Source organism: Copadichromis virginalis, linkage group LG1, assembly GCF_057382275.1.
Source record: "Copadichromis virginalis isolate Kocher_CV1m ecotype Utaka linkage group LG1, C_Virginalis_male_GT1.1, whole genome shotgun sequence".
NCBI lineage: Eukaryota > Metazoa > Chordata > Actinopteri > Cichliformes > Cichlidae > Copadichromis > Copadichromis virginalis.
Window position 1 is genome coordinate 24,113,754 of NC_140618.1, and position 19,503 is coordinate 24,133,256.

The following is a 19,503-nucleotide window of genomic DNA, read 5'->3' on the forward strand; positions in this document are numbered from 1 at the left end:
TGCTACCACACACACACACACACACACACACACACACACACACACACACACACACACACACACACACACACACACACACACACAGAGCAATAGTTGGTTCTTCAGGACCTGGAGCAGTCACAACCACTTAGGAGGAAAAATGCCCTGCAGCACCAAAAACACACATAGTCCATTTATCACTCCCTCATAGTTCCCCAAAATGTGCGCGCGCACACACACACTGTCTGAATGTGTGACTATGTGTGTGCTTCCAGCATTGGACTCCTGGTTTTTAAGTGTTTAAAATCATGTCATCGTGCCCCGAAAGTACAGTGTGCAACACTGATGAAAAAATCTTATGACATCTTTCATCTCCTGTGAATCCCTCTGACAGTACAAACCATAAATGGTAGTGAAATGCACTCGCTATGCATGCATACTGCTGAGGAAGATGAGGGTTTGGTACCTGTCTTGAACCAGCCATCCTCAGTGAAAGACTCTCTGGTCTCCTGAGGTTTGTTAAAGTACTCTTTAAAAACAGATGGCCCTCGAACCAGAAGCTCCCCCTCTTTCCCCTCCAGACCAGGTCGTACCTGATGCATATACATGGAAAGAAAGGAAGAAATAAATAAATACATCACCGTGCTTAACAGCTGGTATGAGATGTTAGTCCTGATATACTGTGTTCGTTTTATATACTATCATTAAAAATCTACACTGATTTTGTTTATCCAAAGGACATTTTCCCAGAAGTCTTATGATTTTCTTGGATATAACATAAGCTGTGCCGCCATGTTCTTTTTAAAGAAAAGTGGCTTTCTCCTGGCAATCCTTCCAAGCAAACGACACTTGTTCAGTCTTTTCCTAATATTACTGACATGAACTTTAACATTTAACATGCTAAGTCAGGCCTGCAAAGTCTGAGATGTACTTTTTCTTTATCCGTCATACAGTCTGACCTTGGGGTCTCACACTTGTTGGTCACCAGTTATTCAAGTGCATTTCATTAGCAACAGGAACAGGATTGCATTGAGTCTGATGCTAAACCTTTGTTTTCACATGAAAACCTGATGACACCTATATATATTGAACTTATGGATTACCTGAGTCTCTTTGTGAGTGCCTTCCACAATGGTTGTATTAATTGTGTTATTCATAACAATCCGAACTTCCACACCAGGCAGCGGCAACCCAACAGCTCCTGTCAAACACAAAGAAAGCCCATGAACACAGAGAGAAGAGAATACACTTTGTCGAAGCAGAATGTGGAACACATATTCTGGCAATAATCAGTGAAAAAGCCATCAAAAGCATTCAGTGAGAGATTTTTAACACAAGAGTCATCTTCTCCAAGACAGCATTAGCCTCCATCTGCAGGCCAAAACTGGCCACTGGCTTGCTGAGCTTGTAAAACACTAAACTGAAAGCCATTCGTCTCAGTCACCACAAACCAGCTTACACGGACAGTAATGGGGATTTCTGGGCAATGCCTGATGCAGCCGTTTGCACAAACTTCAAGTAAACGTCAAGTAATAGAACTGTTTTTAGGTGTTTGTTTGCACTTTCAACCTGTTTCTGAAGCCTCCAAAAAAACAAACAAAGAAGAAACAAGGACTCAAGGGTACAGCAGGATTCAGTCCTTCAGTCTAATTTACTGCTGAGCACTTGACATGTTTTATTAATAAAGCACAGCAGCATGAAATGTTATAACTGAGCTGACAAGTATTAAAATACAGTAAGAAGTCTGTGTTAAAAAATCCAGTGTTCATAACTGTGAGGTGCAGTAACGTTTTAGAGAAAACTTACTAAAAAAAGGATTTCCACATTTCCTGACATCACCTGCTGTCTCCACAAACTGTGTGCAAGTGACACCTGGCGAGTTAAATAATTAAAGCACAAAAAAAATTCTCATTGGTCTTCTGTGTGCATTAATATTTGCACCTATATTTTATTTTATAGCCTGGTTTAGCTGGAGGTTTCTTCCTGCTAAAAGGGAGTTTTTCCTTCCCACTGTGGCCAAGTACTTGGGTGTTGTGTGATTTTTGTGGTTTCTCTGGATTATTGTCGGGTCTTCGCCTTACAAAAGGAAGTTCCTTGAGGCAACTGTTGTTGTGATTTAGTGTTACATAAATAAATGAAATAAACTGAATATTTTATATCATTTTGCAGACTAACATTTGCCCAATAAAAAGACCGTCAGGTTTTGAAGGATTCTATCAATTTTTATACAAACGGGCTTTTAATTAATTTTAACTTGTATGTCTGATCTTATTGTAAAGCACTTTGTGATTTTTATCTGTGAAATGTGCTATATAAATAAATTTTACTTACTTACTTACTATCAATTCAAACTGTATGAACTTTGGCTTGGAAAAAGTCACACCAACCCACACTTTGCAATCCGTCTCCCACCAAGGGCAATTATAACACTGAAAAAGTACACCATTTGAACCTATTAAATGTAATCACATTACTGCAGCGGTATCTAATAATAGCATCTAAATGTTGGGCATCAGGAGAAAAATCCTGTAAAAATTAATTCCTTATCTCAAGATCCTTTTTGTCCTTGAAAATGCAAGTGAAGTAACTCTGTACTTCTTACACAGGTAGAATGAGAATCCTACTACATCCTATTTATCATCACTTCATTCATTTTCTAACTACTTATCCGATTTATGGTCATCGGGAATAGTGTATTAAAATAACAGTTTTCAGATGCTAGCACGATTACCCTTAATTCACTAAAACTGAAAATGGATCCTTTTGATTGATAAAAAAGGCTGGGGTGTGAGAGCTTTTGTTTTGGCTTTTTAAGGTGGGGAAAAAGCTATGAACAACTGCTTTTATAAGACTGCCGTATCTACACTTTCTCTGTGAAAATACAGGGAAAAAAAGCCTGAAAAGTGGGACAAAAAAGAATCAAAGAGATGAAAGGGGCAGCAGCGTGAGATAATAATAAGATGGGGGGAAAAAATGAGGATGATCTCATATGTTTACATCTCAGGACGGGCAATATGACCTAGAAAGACACTCAGCTTTGTTAATATGAAGAGCTGCAAAAGTGTAAGCACCACAGCAAAATCAGGATAGTTACATGGCCTAAATACAGGAGAGAATTACTAATGAAACTGCTGCCAATAAGTTGTATTAAGAGCTGAAATGTCATCTGTTTAGCTGCTGTGGGGCGGGGGGGTGAGAAAGAGAAGAAGGTGAGAGTGAAAGAGAGATACCACTCCACTGCTCTTCTGAGAGTGTTTCCTGTGGTTGCTATTGATCCATTTTAACCTACTTAAAAGGCAAGATAGGAACACGCCGACTCAAACAGGCGCAGCCTCGTGCCTACATGTGCTCACACCGTCATACACACACACACACACACACACACACACATACACTTACACAAATGCTGAGAGGAAACATCAATAAAAACGCAGGCCTCTTGAAGCCATTCTTAATAATCACCTGAGAGGAGTCGAACGCAGCCTGCTCGGTTCATGCCAAACATTCAGTGAGCAACAAACAAAACAATACCCTGACAAAACAGGCAGGCAGAGGATTACCAAATCCACTTGCAAGCTAATTAGCTCTCCCTTTAAGAGGAAGTGTTGTCTGGGGAACAGGAAAGGAAGAAGACGGTGGAAGAGAAAGAGAGGGAAAGAGAGAGAGAGAGAGACAGAGGAAGAGGGGATGACAGGAGAAGATGGCAACCGCCACTACTCTGACCTCATTTCCAGACCTTGCTTTTGTTTTTGCGTGTGTGAGGGAGGTGTAGTTGGGATCATGGGGTTTTACCTGACATCACGCCAGAGACAACTACCTTTGATTAAAGCACAACGCGTGAAGTTGAAGTACTCACTCAAACTGATGAGGGAGGGTCGAGCAACATCAGAGGTTTTTGGATTATATGTGAAGTAGAACAAAATTTTTGAGAGCATTTTCAAAGTGTAGTATAAACCGGGAACACTGGCTCAATTAAGCAAGGTTTGCTTTTTAAATTATTATTATTTTATGTCGTTCTGTTAAACCACACTGCCTTTCTATGTTTCCAGGATAAAGATTTCTAATATATATGTGTATACTTTTAACATAGAGTGGCAGAAATCAGTGATTGCAAGTTTGTTGATTGATAATCATACGTTACCAAATTGTAAACAGCAATGTCAACTCAATGTAGAGCTTAATTACTACACACAGGGAAAAAAAGATAATTACCCTCTTTCCTACAAATCTGAGACATTCGTTTTAGAAGAGAACAACATCCACAGTCACAAAGGCAACCTTGGTTGACTGCCAACCAATCAAATATTCATCATCAATGAAACTGTGACTGACAGACACACTGATGGCAGTATGCTTGGCTAGTTGTGCTGTGCAGTATCTCAGTATTTGGTACCAAAAGATAAATGCACCAAATGACAAACTGATCGAGGGTTGGCCTGATTTAAAAAGAGAGCAGAAAACGCTGCCATTGGTTTGTCATTAAGGGTTTTCAAGAAAGATGCTGATAATCAGATGCCAAACCGATCTTTAAGAGGTTATCTGTATGGCCTCATTTCCTGCCATTGCTTCAGCAGCTGGTTTGTAACCTGACCATATTCTGCTTGGAAGAGCACCAAGACATGCATTTTATTATCAAGTTAGTATTTTGACACCTGAGGTTTCACAACTTTATCGTTATGCAAAGGGATAAAGGAGTTTAAAAAAAAAAAACATACGCAGCTGGCGCCCAAACTATACATGTATCCGGTACTGACTTTGACATTCTAGACAGGTTTTTAGAAGATAATTGAGAATACAGATTTTTGGATGAAGCTAAAATTGTGTAATGCAAGTTTATCTAGCTGAGTGGCTCCAACCATTGTTTACAGGACTCTGCAACAGTGACACGTGGCAGATAAGAAGATAGTGGTGCAAAGTTAAGCAACGTGCAACGAGTTGCTGACTTGTTTGTGAAATACTTTGCCGGAAAGTTAACTAATGATCCCATGACTTCCCTTTTTAAGATAAGTCACGCACATACACATGTAAAAAAAAAATTTCTTTCTTTACTCATATGTGTGTAAGGTGTGAGAGTACAAGTGCATCCACTTAGTTCAACCTGGGACGCGTGGGCCCTTGAGAGGGTTGGACAGCGCCATGCCGATCTCAGTCATGCCGTAGCGTTCGAGGAGTGTGTGCCCGGTAATCTCCTCCCAGCGCTGCAGAGTGGGAAGCGGGAGAGCAGCCGAGCCTGAAACCATCAGCCTGGAGAGAAAGGGACAGGCATGAGGGACACACGCCAAAAAACACATCTGCAGTTTATATTTTGCCTGAAAAACCTGTGTGAAACATGTAAATTATCTAATTGTTTGCTAAATAGAAACATCAATTTTTGTGCATCTTCTTACACGTCTCCAAGGACCTGATTTGTGAGAGTCAGTAAGCATAGGGTTGTGCCTTACAGTATTCTAGAAACTGCAGACTGTTTATGAAAAATATACAGAATGCAGCATGAGAGAGATGATTGGCAGCACAAAGGAAGCAAAATAAAAACACAGATGCCACACACACTTGTAAAAGAAACTGTGGCAGTGAAAATTATTAAGAAGCAAAACATGTACTGGAAATGTGGTGTGACATTAATACACCATCCACAAAGGTCAAAAGATTATCAAGTAGCAAGAAAACATAATAATGTAATAATAATGCATGCCACGAGTGCATACACACAGAAAGGTGACAAACAAATTACAAATGAAAAGAACTACAAGTGTCTCAGGGCCAAAATAAACTTTTAAAAACAGGCTTAATGCTTCTTGGGACTGACTTTGCTTCAGGTTTGAACACTTCAACACTTCTGGGGAGGAGCGCAGTCTGACACGCACGTCAACCACACCTTCATGTGGTTTTCAGCTCGGTAAAAGGAGCAAAGATGGCAAGAGAGGTGAGTTGGACAGGTACATGTTGTTGCTCCAAAAGCAGCTGAAATTGTTAACTGTGGTTTGATGCATAGATCATGTTTAGACACCTCCGCGGTCAACAGCTGCAGCTGCATCAGTCATTGTTACACAGAACTTGCTGAGGTAGTTGAAGCACTGAAAAACTTCAATTTGTCTCACAAATGAACTTTATTTTCCAATTTTGCTTTTTTGTCTTCTTTGAATGTGAACCGAAAACACTGCTAGGATAGGGTGATGGTTAATGGGCCCAATTGCTAATCACTAACGCATCTGTCAGTTAGCTGAGCTACTAACATACAGATGTTTGGAGCCCAGAGACTGGCTTACAGCCAAACTCAAACGTTTGTGCTGTCATATCCTGCTCTGTCAGGTAAAGTCAAGGCTTCAAGTTGAAGGAGTTTCACCAAAAATACTCTCCATCGAAGTCATCTGGACATAAATAAATACTAACAGGAATGATGAAGAGCCCAAAATGAATGAACTCCATAGCAACATTAAATTTCCTCTTTAAATTGCCTAAAGCATCCAACTATTGGGTGATTAAAAAAGATGATAATCTCCCAACTGATGACAAAATGCATTAATATTAACTTTAATTAAGCTCTATACATCCCTGTGAAAAGGACATTTAGGAAACACTGCATAAAAACCCTGCATTAAACCATTCAGTGCTACATTATAGTTGCTCTGTTCTTAACCATTTTGCCACCAATCAATATGTACTCATACATACATGGAAGTATTCACAAATACAGCTACTTGTGAGTAAAATCTTGTGGCACAGATTCCACAACCAGTACCTTATTCTCTCTTTGCAGACTGCTTTGACAAAGTCCTTCACATGAGGCTGTGTGAAGTGCTGATCATAGTACTGGATCAGCTTAGAGTAAATAGTTGGCACGGCCATGAACACATTAACCATGGGAGCCTTGGAGCTCAACAGCATCTCCCACACCTGTGGGGGGAGAGAGGGAGAGAGATAAGCACAACACATAACTGAAGAAGGAAGGAGGAGGAGGAGAGATAAGGAAAATAAAAGCAGTATATCTAACAGTGGGGCATTGCAGACTAAATTATTAAATCCAGATTCATTCCATTAGTTTTAGAGGGGAAAAAAAGTGACATTTTTTCATTTATTTGATGTAAATGGCAGAATAAAGTCCAGACAGCAGCCTCATATTAAACCTGTCAACATAATGCAGGAAAAAGACAAGCAAAAAATGCCCAGATTTCTAAAAGGTCAGGAGGAAGAAAATAGCCGGCTGCCCCGGACTGGAGCGGTATTGCCGGTCAATTAAAAGACCTCGTGTGCAGCTACTTTTGACAAATGTGCTTTTCGACTGCCACAAAAGGAGCCACTCCCATCCTCAGCTGCGTCAGACGTGCCGCCTTCAACAGCGGCGGGCACTAATGGACGCAAACATGCGTCGCCAACTACATGCACATCTAAACATACTGTATGAAAATCACATAAACTCACCTGTTCAAGGACAAAGTCATTTTACACACCCGGCCCCGCCCACACTCAACCTCATTCCTCACACACGCTCACACATTGCAGTAGACGGCAGAAGGATAGGACGACAGCATGAATTAAATGAAGGTGAACGACGGCTTCTCTAAGTCACTCCCCCCGCACCACAGCCCACCACCAGTGCCCCCCTCCAAGCTGTCTCCTCTCAGGCTACTCGATCTCACTTCTTCTTCATTCATTCTGCCTCTATTTTCCAAGTGCTCCGCTTTCACTCTACTTTCATCTCTGACCCCACATCCTCCCTTCATCCCCCCCCCCCCCCCCTCGTCTCTCACCCCCCTATCTCACATTCACTTACCTTCTCTCTCCATTTCGTAATTTCCTGCTTCACTGCCTCTGCAGTCTCTCTCTCTCTCAGACACATACACACCTAGACACATACTCACACACAGAAAAATGCACTCTGTCCCATCATTGCGCTCACCTGAAGTAACACCACATCCTTCTTAATGTGCCAGCAATTTCTAAACTCTTCCTTCCACTTCTCTTTTGTGTGACCCTCACATCACAGACTCACCCAATCTATTATCTACTAAACTATCTTCCAATCACTTCCTCTGGCTCTAATAAAAACACAAGTCAAACACACAGACAAATACAGCTAAGATGATTAAGATATGCCAACAGTACAATTTAATCAAATCCCAATCCAGTCTCCCAGAGTAGTGTTACAGGCCGATCTAAAAATTGCAAGTAACCTGCGGTTCACGCGAAGAGATACAGAATAAAAGTTTGAAGAGAGAAAAGGATGATTAGCTGAGCGTGCCCTGACCATACTGGGTGGTGTCTATCAAGTGCAGTGAAGCGCTCCCACCAAGCCCACTCTAGGCGGGAGAGGAAGGCAATTTATGTCCGTCAAAGAGCTGGCCTCCACCTAGGGGACAGGATGCGGTGAGAACCGAGAGCTATGGCCTGCATCCTAAACAACTTCATGTGCCCTGCACTCAACGTAAGACCCGAAAACAGTTCTTCCCGAGAAGGCCCGATTGTTGAATGTCAATGTGCCAGCAGTGCTGATTCCTAAAAACTGTCAGGTAAGTTCACTCAGCTCGTCTGTCTCAGTAAAGAACATGTCTTTCAGTTTTAAAGTTTTACGTACTGGGAAAACATTTAAAATAATCTGGTCCTTAGTGGATCTAAAAATTGGGTAAATAAAACCTCAGATGAGCAACAATATGTGATCTTCCACTGTTTCATTTAATAATAAAAAAAAAAAAACGAAACCAAACAGCAGAATCAGTGTGTGAAAAACTAAGCACAGCCTTACAAAACCACAGGAATTAAGAGCGTAAGTAGCAGCCAGATGCTGCTAATCAAATGCACTTGATTAAGCAGAAATTTTGGTAGCTTGCTGGTCTGGAGCATTCAGGTGTGTGTTAACACAATGCCAAGGTGGGAAGACATCAGCAGTGATCTTAGAGAAGCAACTGCATCGTGTTTTAATGTTCGAGCATTTCACTGACCTTACAGTGGAATAGACCTTGTTTTAATAGTCAAGTCATTAACATAGTAGTATCAGCTATGTAGTTAGCTAAGGTTTTAATTAGTGTTTGCAGGTTCCTACAAACAGACAGCTTTTTTATATTCCTCGTGGATAATAGCTTCAGCTGTAGGCAGATTACCACAGTCCTTGACAGCAGTGTCACATTATCGGTGTCGTAAATGCTTCATGTGAAGCAGAGGTGAAAAACATCAGTGTTCAGGTTGCCAGTGTGTCTGAATTAGCAGATAATAAAAGTTCCTGCTATTGACGTTGATAAGTAGTATCAGTTCTTATATAAGACTTATCCTAATAGTTGACTCTTCCTAGAGAAGGCTGACTGTAACAGAGAGCAACCAGCTATACAGAGTGGCATATGGATTCTTACAGCCAAACACTTTCAAAATGCTTTATCTGTCTGAACTAGACAACTGGTGTATGAAACATTATTTTTAAAATGTCAATTTCACTTTGAATTACAGAACAGGCAGTTGTGAGTATTTCCAAGCAGCATTCCCATCAATCAGGCTACTTAAAAAAATGCCCTTGCCTGTTAGAATTTAAAAATTGATGCCTTAGCCATCCCTCTTGAGGAAAAACAATGACAGTAATATTACATTTGAGTAGTTGCTGTGATGAAGCAGTCAATAAGAAATCAAATAAATTAAAAAAAGAAAAAAAATCCGAGCAACGCTGTTTGAAACCCAGGAACGCTATCTGCTCCCGTCAGTCTAATACAGTACACTTGAAAAAGACTTATCTGTGATTTACTTGATCACAATTCCTGCACTGAAAATTCCCGACACTATCTCCAGGCAAAATCAGAAGAAAAAGAAATCAATGCTGGCCTCTGCTGCCTAGGGTACCCTTCAGAGATCTTAGGGGATAGAAGACGATCGATCACTTCATCAATGTACTGTAACTTCAGGAGGAGGAGTATAAAGGCTCTTTTTTTTCTCTGAAGATGAGAGAAGGGGTTTTGTGGTTTGGCACACAAGGTCAGGGATAACAGTTGAATACTGATAGCTATATTCGTCTAGCAATACCCATGTTGACAGATACACATTTTCTTTAAGGTCGTTTCTTTTTCATTCACCTTAAGTGTCATGAAGTGGTAGACTTCCTGACGTACAAACAAAGAGAGCAAAAAACAGAAAGGCACACACACACATACATTAAAAATTGTGCATTTACACTTCAATACAGCTACACTTATATACACACACTTAGCACCCCATCTTCCCCTCCCTTCTCAGGGCCAAACAAGCACTATCATCCTTCAATGTCAGCTCATCGATTGATCTGCTGCTTAAGTCCCTGCCGTGTGTCGGCATTGGTCAGATACAAAGCCACACAGGGCAATTCATCACTGAGCCCCAAACACTTAGTTTTGACAGTGTGAGAGGGGGAAAGAGAGGGAGATGCAGACGGAGAGGAGATGAAGCGAGAAGAGAGGAGCAAGAACAAAAGAGCAAAGGGAAAGGGAAGCACCAACTGAGAAAGAGGGATTCATGTGGAAAGAGGTAATGGTCTTTTTTAATCCATCAGGGTTGTCTGCAGAAGACCTCTCAATCTGAAAACTGTCTTTGCCTTATGATTAAGTTAGATGGAACCCTAAAAAAGCCACTTTTGTTCACGGGGGATAATAAAAGACACTGTGTACTGTGCCGAGAGACAGAAGAAGAAGAAGAGTGCATCTCTGACCTTCTGAGGATGGAATTCGGGAAGCATGACACAGGTGGCGCCCACCCAGAGTGGGCACAGCAGCTTGTTAACGACGCCATGAACGTGGTGGAGAGGCAAGGTGTGCAGGATGACATCATCTCTGGACCACGCCCATTCTGAAACCAGACACTGGACCTGAGGGGTGGGCCGGAGTGGGTTGTTAAGATGTCATATTGCCTTTACAATAAATTACCTCAGTCAGCTTTCACTGCTACAGACATTTGTTACAATGATCTCCCCTAAGCTGTCGTTTGGTGCACTTCCAGATGGCAAAATTGATTTTTGTAACTTATTTGAATTCTTCCCCATTGTCACAGTGCGCTATATGAGAGGAGACCAACAACAGCGAGGTTCAAATGAAAGGTTTTATCCTCAGCATACATGTTGCTGTTAGTAACAGGAGTATCAGGATCCCTGTTTTAACAACCTTGATCTTGATCCCTTTTATTGTATTTGTTTTGTTTACTGCATTAAAATTGGGAAAAATAACTTTTAAAAAGGCATTTTATTAAAAATAACATATAATTACGTGTCTGATTTACTGTATTTTTTGTGATGTTGTTTACTTGCTGAACTTTTGGCACCCAGCTAATTTCCACCTGTGCACGTATGAGGTCCGACAAAGTCAAGAGATCCCTGTGAAACTGGTTACAGCCAAAAAGCACAATAATACTAAAAATCATTATAACCTAACCCCACTCCACTCCACTGAGGTGGCTGCTGGTGTAGAAATCTGTAAACACCTCATCAACAGTAATTTCTCCCTCTGTGCTGGGCAAACAAAACACAAAAAAGAAAAACATATTCTAAAGTTTATCATCGATGCTCTGCTGCTCTTAATTAAGGGTAGCTTAAACATCAGTGCAAGTCCAACATATACAGTTAGGTCCATAAGTTCTTTGACACTGACACAATTTTATAATTTTTGTCTATTCACATCGCCACAGATGACCACAAATGAGACTGAAGTGCAGATTTTCATCTTTAAATGTAATGCAATCCCCCATTTTCAGTGACTCAAATATAAGTGGACAAACAGACATAACACCGCTGTTGAGCTTTATTAATATTAAATTCTGAAAAAAGGAAAAGCATCTAGTTTTTTAGTCTATTAACTTTACTATAAAAATGATTAGTACTTTACACTTTCCATAATTCTCTTTTTAGTTTGATTTGCTCAAAAAATTTCATTTGAACAAATCTTTTTCTTATATGATGCTTCAACGCTGAAAGGCAAAAACATTTCCTACAATCACTCTAGTAATGAAACCATCAGACTAAGGACCTGCTTAGCATTACATAGAAATGGCCACGGTCATGTAAACAATACACACACATAATTTTTAAACTATGCCACCAATAAAAGTATTATTATTTATTAATTTTGTTAAAATGTTTCAAGGTCTAAACTTTGTGAAACCAGGACTTAAATATAGGTAAAAAAAAACCCATCTAACTTCATATTCAGCTTATCTATTATTGGTTATATTGACACAAATCTCAGTGAGAACATCACAAAACTAACACATGCAGATCTATAAACTGTATCTATGATTTTCTTCTTAAATTAAAGAACTGTTTAGACACCCCCAGGAGACATATTCCCTGATTAGCATCACCCTCGTTTTTTCCCCACTGTGCTTCCTGAATAATCACTAATTTATGCCATTAAAGATCTCCTGAAGTTTTTCTGTGCAATTTTAAGTGAAACTGACCTACATGCCTGGCAGTGTGGAAAATTAAATCACTCTAAAAGGAGGCAGAACTTCACTTGAATCTGGTCGGTCTGGAAAACTGAGTGAGTGAATAATTAAGTGAGTCTGTCTGGTTTTTTGTTTTTTTATTTTTTGAGAGGTAACGTCAGGTTTTTTTGAAAAAAAAAAATGCCTGCAGTGAATGTGATCACTACGGTGCGCTGTGTCCAACATATTGTGCATAATGGTATTTAAAGAGATGAGCATCATGAACAGTGTCAGAGTACTAAATGTCATCAGGGCAAAAAACAAAAGACGTCTCCTGGTCGTACATGGCTGCTGGCTTGTGTTATGACTCTTTGAATCATTAAATTAATTCTGACATTTGTGTACATGAGCATCACCAACATGCATGTAGAACACTGAATCTGGTTGCCTGTACAAAATAACGTAAACAGAAATTTACCTTCACGTCTCCCCCCCTCACAGGAACTTTAATTTTCTATGAAGTCACATTGATGGCCAAAAACATCAAATGATTTAAACAGATGCACTTCTGTAGTTTAATGCCAAACAAAATTATTCGTCAGGCCTTCCGTCAAATTTATTTTTTTCCCAATAAATGAAGCTTAATTAACCTTTTCTTTGTTTAAAATTTTCAGTTCTATAAATAAAACTGACTTTACAAAAGAAAAAATGTAAACAGAAATCCAGCAAAAACCTTCATTCCTTATAAAAATAATCTTTCCAAGCAACAATTATGAAATCTTACAATAAGATAGGACTTATTTTTTATTGAATACTGTTATTAAGGACTTATACATTAGAAGAACACAAATAAAACCTAAACATTTAATAAATAACTGACATAAACTGATTTTAGTTGTACATTCACATAGCTTACAGCAAACCATGAATGCACTGTTAAAAGGTCTAATTTAAGAGACCCATAACCCTATGATAAAAAAAAGAGAAAAGCTAATAGCTTAATTTACTTTGGCTCCAGTGTAATTAATAGACATAATTTACCATTGCTTGGACGCTGCCGTGTGTATGCAGAACCCCTTTGGGTCGCCCTGTTGTTCCACTGGTGTAGATGATCATAGCTGGTAGATCAGCCCAGTCTGTGATGGCTGTCTCCTTCTCCTGTGCGTCTTCCTCACTTAAAGCATCCAGGTCAGAAGTAGGGGGCAGCTTCAGACACGGCAGCCCGAGCTTCTGTGCCAGAGGTTCGAGGGTTTCAGTGTAGGGGTCCGCTGCCAGCAGCAGCGAAGTCTGGGAATCAGAAATGATGTACTCCAGTTCTGCCGGTGGGTGTTTTCGGTAGAGTGGCACCGCCGTCCCACCACTCATCCAAGTGGCCCACTGTGCTACTGTATAGGAGGCATCATTAGCACACAGGAAGGAGACGCGTTTTCCTTCCAGACCTCCAAAGTCTGAGTTCAGAGCTGTACCGATTCTATTTGCAAGACCTAAACTGCGGCAGTACAGCTGCTTGTAGCTGTGGCTACCACTGCTGTCTATGACTGCAAGCTTTTCTCCATACACTGGAGCTCTGGAAAACACCGGCTTCTGGTTTAGCCTTGATGAAGGTGCTGTAGTCCAGCTATGAGCCTTTCTCAGACCTGCCTGTCTTAAAATCCATTGCCCTGGCTCCAATGGACAATAAGTTAAGGAAAAGGCAGGTTTCCAGTGAGGCAAAGTCCACTTCAAATAGTGGCAAGTAGCGGTTATACATCCTGGCAGCATGTTTGACTTTTAGTTGTTTATACGCTCCACAGTTAGAAGCTCATTACGGCTCCATCATCAGTATCTTACATCTGCTCATAGTGAATATCTGTGGGTTGAAGTGAAAAACATTTGCGCTTAGTTTGATGAAGCAACACACAAAGTCATAAAGCCAATTAACTTTGATCACCAGGGATTCTTTCTGTGACAATTAACCATCTGATTAACCACTAGTTTTGGGTTTTTGTAGATCTGCTGGTTGATGGTTACGAATACAAAACAAGCGCACTGATGTGGTCAGCTTGATAAAATAAATAACTGTTTAATTAAGGAACAAAGAAGATGATCTGGTTCCACCAGTGTTTGAATTTTTCATATATTATTTCCAAAATAATTACAGGAATCACTCAGAGATACAGACAGTCACTGGCTGAATTACATCAGTACTACTGAGCACCGTTTCACTCAGTGCCAAAGTTTGGTAGCAGAACACATCTGGGATAGAGGAAGAAAGGGAGTGAGACCACGTGGCATCACTCAAAAAACACACAGGACTTTAGCACATCTGTCACCAGCGTATAAGAAATTGAACCCGTGAATGATGATAATGAAATTTTTAGTGAGACATCGACATTTTCTTCAGATCATTAATTAGGCAGTTGGATCGGTTGTTGTCAGAGAAACGGGCCTTCTTTCACTGTGTTGGCTGACATTTTAACGTGGCATTTTTACACTGGCTGCACTGAGATTTCTTATCAGCCTGGTATTTACAGTAAACAAGCACGCTGTATTGGATAGTGTGTCTGCAACCTTAGTATCTAAGCATAGACAATGCTATTTAATATTGCAGCGTGCAAGAACTGTGACAGTGACAGCCTCAGACACTATCAGACAGTTTCAAATGGTGTTGGTTTGACGTGTAAAATGTTGTGAATAAATAAAAAAATGCTTTAACTGAGAAGTTTTGACCCATTTTGTGAGATACATTTTTGAATGTATTATTTCAAAATAAGTAGAGTCCTGAAAAACACGCTGTGAAACCGCAGACGCTGGGCAATTTCAAATACCTGAGGCTAGTAACACAACCACTCTTTTAAAAAAGCTCTGAATGACTTTTGACCTGAGGCCTTTAATCCTCAGGGACTTGTACTGGGACACCACTCAGAGCTTTCTGACAGGTTGCTTCACCACATGGTAGAGCAGTAACAGCAGGGACTATAACATCCAAGAAAGGGTGGTGGCAATGCAAAAAATATAACTCATAAAGGATCAATCTCATTCACACAGCAGTCTGAGACAAACACACAATGAACATTAACCTTTGTACTCTATATAGTTAATGGTTTATGGGTCAATCCATGTCAGCTGACCAAATACTTTAAACTACAAGAATATACACTCTGGGATCATGAATGCTGCCTGAACATATGAATTAAACTAATGTTAAACTAAACATATGACTCTTTCTAAAAATTATTTATGGGAAGGGGGGCTGAACACCACCACAAGTTTTAGACTACAAGACAAAAGCCTTTCTAGATTTTTTTAGGTGGTTTTATATTTTTGGAATATCACAATAACTTGTTTTTTTGTCATAAAAACAAGAAAACATGACGAAAAATATATTATTATTAAACAGGCAATACAAAACCAATTCATGTTTTCCTATGAGCCAAGTCAGAGAAATTATGGAACATTCACACACTAAAACGACTTTTTTCTTTTAAGGAATGCAAATAAATAACAACTACAACTGGAATTAAAAATAAAAATATTTTTTTCTATAAAACTATGGTTGAGAATTCATCAACAATAATGACATATTAGCATAAAGAACTGATTTTGATTTGATCTTTAAGAAATTATGATTTGAATAGTTTCATGGTACAGAGTACACCTCATATGTGGAAATCAGTGTTCCCAATTTCAAGGCCTGGGTGTTTTATATTGACCTTTGCTACAGATTTCCCGTCACAGTAGCGGATATTTACCCGAATACTTAAAATTACTCAAGGAATTCTCTAGATGCATCTATTTGAAATGGCTCCAACTGATAGAAAGAAAAAGCTTGAAAATGCCCCTGACTTCAACAGAAATGACTTCTCCAGGCTGGGGATTTTTCTAAAATTCTAAAAATCGGTCAGTTAAGCTTTCACTGTTATAGTAGTTACTTAACATATATTGCGCTATTATTGTAAATTATTATTTAAATTATTATTTTAATCAATGATTAACAACATCGTGACTCTTTAATAGCATTAACATCATTCAGTCACTTGTCGACTTAAACAGCTTTAAACAGCAACACCGTGAAGTTACAGGAGGACGGACGATGACGAGGATGACCACCGACCGAAATAACCTCTTCATCTTAACGCCACTGTGCTCAGTCCAGGTGACTCCGACCGTCTCTGACTTTCACTTTATTCAGCGAGGACAGGTGACCGGACATCAGCCATGACATGAACGGTACACCTCCGCGTTTGACGGCTACAAACACAGCGATATCTCGTAAAATAACACCCAGTTTCACTGTCTACACCTTTCTCTGTTAACTATTTCACTTTCACCTTACCTACAATAATAGTCGGCATTTCTTGGAGTGAAGGACAGTGCCACAACATTAAGCGTCCGGTTTGAAACAATAGTGGTTTAAACAGTTCCCGTCTCGTAAGTACACAGCACAAAGCCAGTTTCTGCAGGGTGGTTGACACTTTAAATACGCAGCTTTAATAACCCTTGAACAATGTTTTAAATGATTTTTAATGATCTTACTTTATTAGTCTACAAAATAAAAACTTACATAAAATAAAATGACAATCACACATTCAAAGCATGTCTGGATATAGCAACGCAAAACCTATGATCTTGTCTCTGCCTATCACTGTACTGCTGCTTTAAAACTCAATTAATTTTCCTATTTTGATGATTAAAGGGGCAAAACAATAATAAGAAATGAGTTAAATATCAGGCCAACAAAAATATAGTTTCAGATAACTAAATCCTTAATTATAAACAAACTAGCATGAGCTGTGTTTTTCTGTCATCCCGTGGTTATTAACTCAGCTTGGCAGTTGTTGGCATAACCTCCACCCACTTTACTGAGGACCTGCAGATCCAGTGGAGAAGCTGCTCGCCAGAGAGGAGGACACGGGAGGGGAGAGCGGGACGTATACGCAGCCGCTCCACACAGTGCTGTGTTTTAGATCACGTGCCAGTCCCACCACGCAGTGTGCCAACTAGCTTGGCTGGCTTCATCATCACAGTGCAAGTGGGCACATTCAGCCGCCAGCTGGCAGTCGCGGGCCTCAGATAAGAGAATGGTACAGACATGGCACACGTTCAAAAAGTTTTCACTTCCCTCCCCAAACCCCCTACACTGCAAACGAGGATGGCATGTTCCTAAAAACTGGAGCCTTTGTTTCTCAGTGCTCCCCTCCACTCTCAGGAATAGTGGCAAAGACCACTCGTTCCCATTCGCAGGGAAAATGCTATTGAAGGGAATGCTATGCTACCCCAGCAACTATGTAATTTCCAGAAAATCCTTTATTTGTAGGGAATTTGGAGTCTTCAGTGTTTTTCTGACGCAGATGGCGCTGCCAGATTTTCGAAGGATTCAACTCAAAAATGACCGAATGTCATCTCTGATGTAACGAAATAAGGCACAGAAGACCCGTGTTTTTGGATTTGTTTCCTGGAAGTTGGCCATGTCTTCGACGTGTGTTATGTGGGGACGGGAATCTGAGCCAGAGATTTATTTACAGCTACTTGTGACATGCAGGGATGGATGAACAGGGGAGGATAATAAAGACACGCTTGTCATGTAAGGACGAGACACGGCTATCGCAAGGAGTTACGGTTTTGGCTACATTGCGAAAAACGAGGGTTAGATGCAGTATATAGTAAGCAGAGGCTGGCATTCTGCTGTGGTGGCCTCCTGCCAGCGCGCCATTCAAAAAAGAACACCTTAAAGGATCTCGCCACTGATGGGCAGGATGGCCGCAAGCAGGCGCCAACTCTCATCTTGGCAAGGGACGGCATCAGAGGAAAAGAGAAAAGAGGGGACCCCCCACAGATCTGTGAGAGTGGCTGAGATGGTAACACAAACCGTGGGGAGTACCCAGGCATGTGTCAGGTTGGCATCAATGTGAGAATGTCTTGGCAAGCGTGCCGTTCTTTCCCCTCCCACCCCAGCTCACACACAAACACACTGTTGCCCTGCTTGGAACACATGGTACATCAGCAGCGGCATCTGGCCACGCTGACTCCTGGCAGCTGCGCTTCGTCTTCGCCAGTTGGGAGTCTTGGCACTGCCACTTCATCAACTACCTGTGGCTCCTCCTGGGTAAAAAAGGCGAGCGATGAATTATTCCGAGGCTGCAGCTGCAAACTTGACTTTCATCCAAGAGATTGGATGTAAACATATGACTGCCTCACGGAGCACATGCCACCCACATGCTAATGCACGGTTGACGACGTTGCTTGTGTCCTGCGCAAAGGGACATGGGTGTCCTTGCGCGATGGTGCGGTTCACTTTAAGGGAAAGTTAAAGGCTTGTGATAGAAGCAGCAGATGCAACTGGAAGCTTTTGCTTGACAAAAACAGATTTGAAAGCTTCAAAATAAGAAAAACCAAATTGAGAAAAAGACACATTTAAGAGGCAGTGACACAGCTTTCTGAAGGACATAGGAATTTGAGCTTAGGGATCTTCATACAGCGGAATCAGCATGTCTTATTGTGTTGGGAAATAGCGTTGAATAGGCAAATCGAAAAGCCAAGGATTACTCTGAAAGGAATCTCACTACCATTTTGATAATGAACAAATGGACCTTTCAACTCTACAATTACCGCCTTACATTCCAGTTCTAATGGAGGTTTTGACAACTGAGGGCATTTATCTGAGGTTTTTTGAATTCATTTCAGCTGTGACATCATGGATTGATGGCAAAGGTTAGGAAGATTACCTCCAAATGGAAGTGGAAATCTTTGGGAGATGTGATCATAAAGCCGATAGACAGTATTCCCTGATGTTAATTTGTTTAAAGCTCTGTAGTTTTTTTTTAACTCTTGTCACAAATCATATCGTCTGCTGTTTCATAGCTGAGCTGCATTTAATGCCAGCTCTTCTCCATCATTCCAGAAAGGTTTGGGGGATTTCCTGAACTCTCAATTGATTTTTCTTGCGCTGAACACCTCGTGGCAAAAACCCAAATGTTTCAGTTTATCCCAAATGTCAGCTCTTCTTCCATCCAAGGCTGTTAGTAGTGATCCAAAAAGAAGAAGAAGAAGAAAAAATTACATTGTGTTTACAACGAGCCTTGTTGAGTTTTAATGACATTATGGGCACCCAGTCAAGTTATCGATCACATATTTTTTGTTTATGTTTATACATTAGGTAAAGTGAAGGCAGGCAGAGAAGGGAAG

At 40.5% G+C, this 19,503-nt stretch overlaps 1 protein-coding gene across 3 annotated transcripts in view; it reads right to left on the bottom strand.

Moving 5' to 3' along the window:
• acsf3 (acyl-CoA synthetase family member 3) overlaps positions 1–16,713 on the bottom strand; it is a 36,349-nt gene extending 19,636 nt beyond the window's left edge. Inside the window, exons 1-7 of one of the 3 annotated variants that reach the window (XM_085455654.1) lie at positions 16,659–16,713; positions 13,381–14,188; positions 10,637–10,792; positions 6,719–6,873; positions 5,078–5,223; positions 1,083–1,180; positions 446–572 (exon numbers count right to left, since the gene is read on the bottom strand). In XM_085455654.1, coding sequence (XP_085311780.1) covers positions 446–572; positions 1,083–1,180; positions 5,078–5,223; positions 6,719–6,873; positions 10,637–10,792; positions 13,381–14,100 — 1,402 coding nt within the window. In that variant the 5' untranslated portion in view covers positions 14,101–14,188; positions 16,659–16,713. The other 2 variants (XM_085455645.1, XM_085455660.1) reach the window with 2 other exon arrangements.
• Between the last annotated feature and the right edge of the window lie 2,790 nt (positions 16,714–19,503).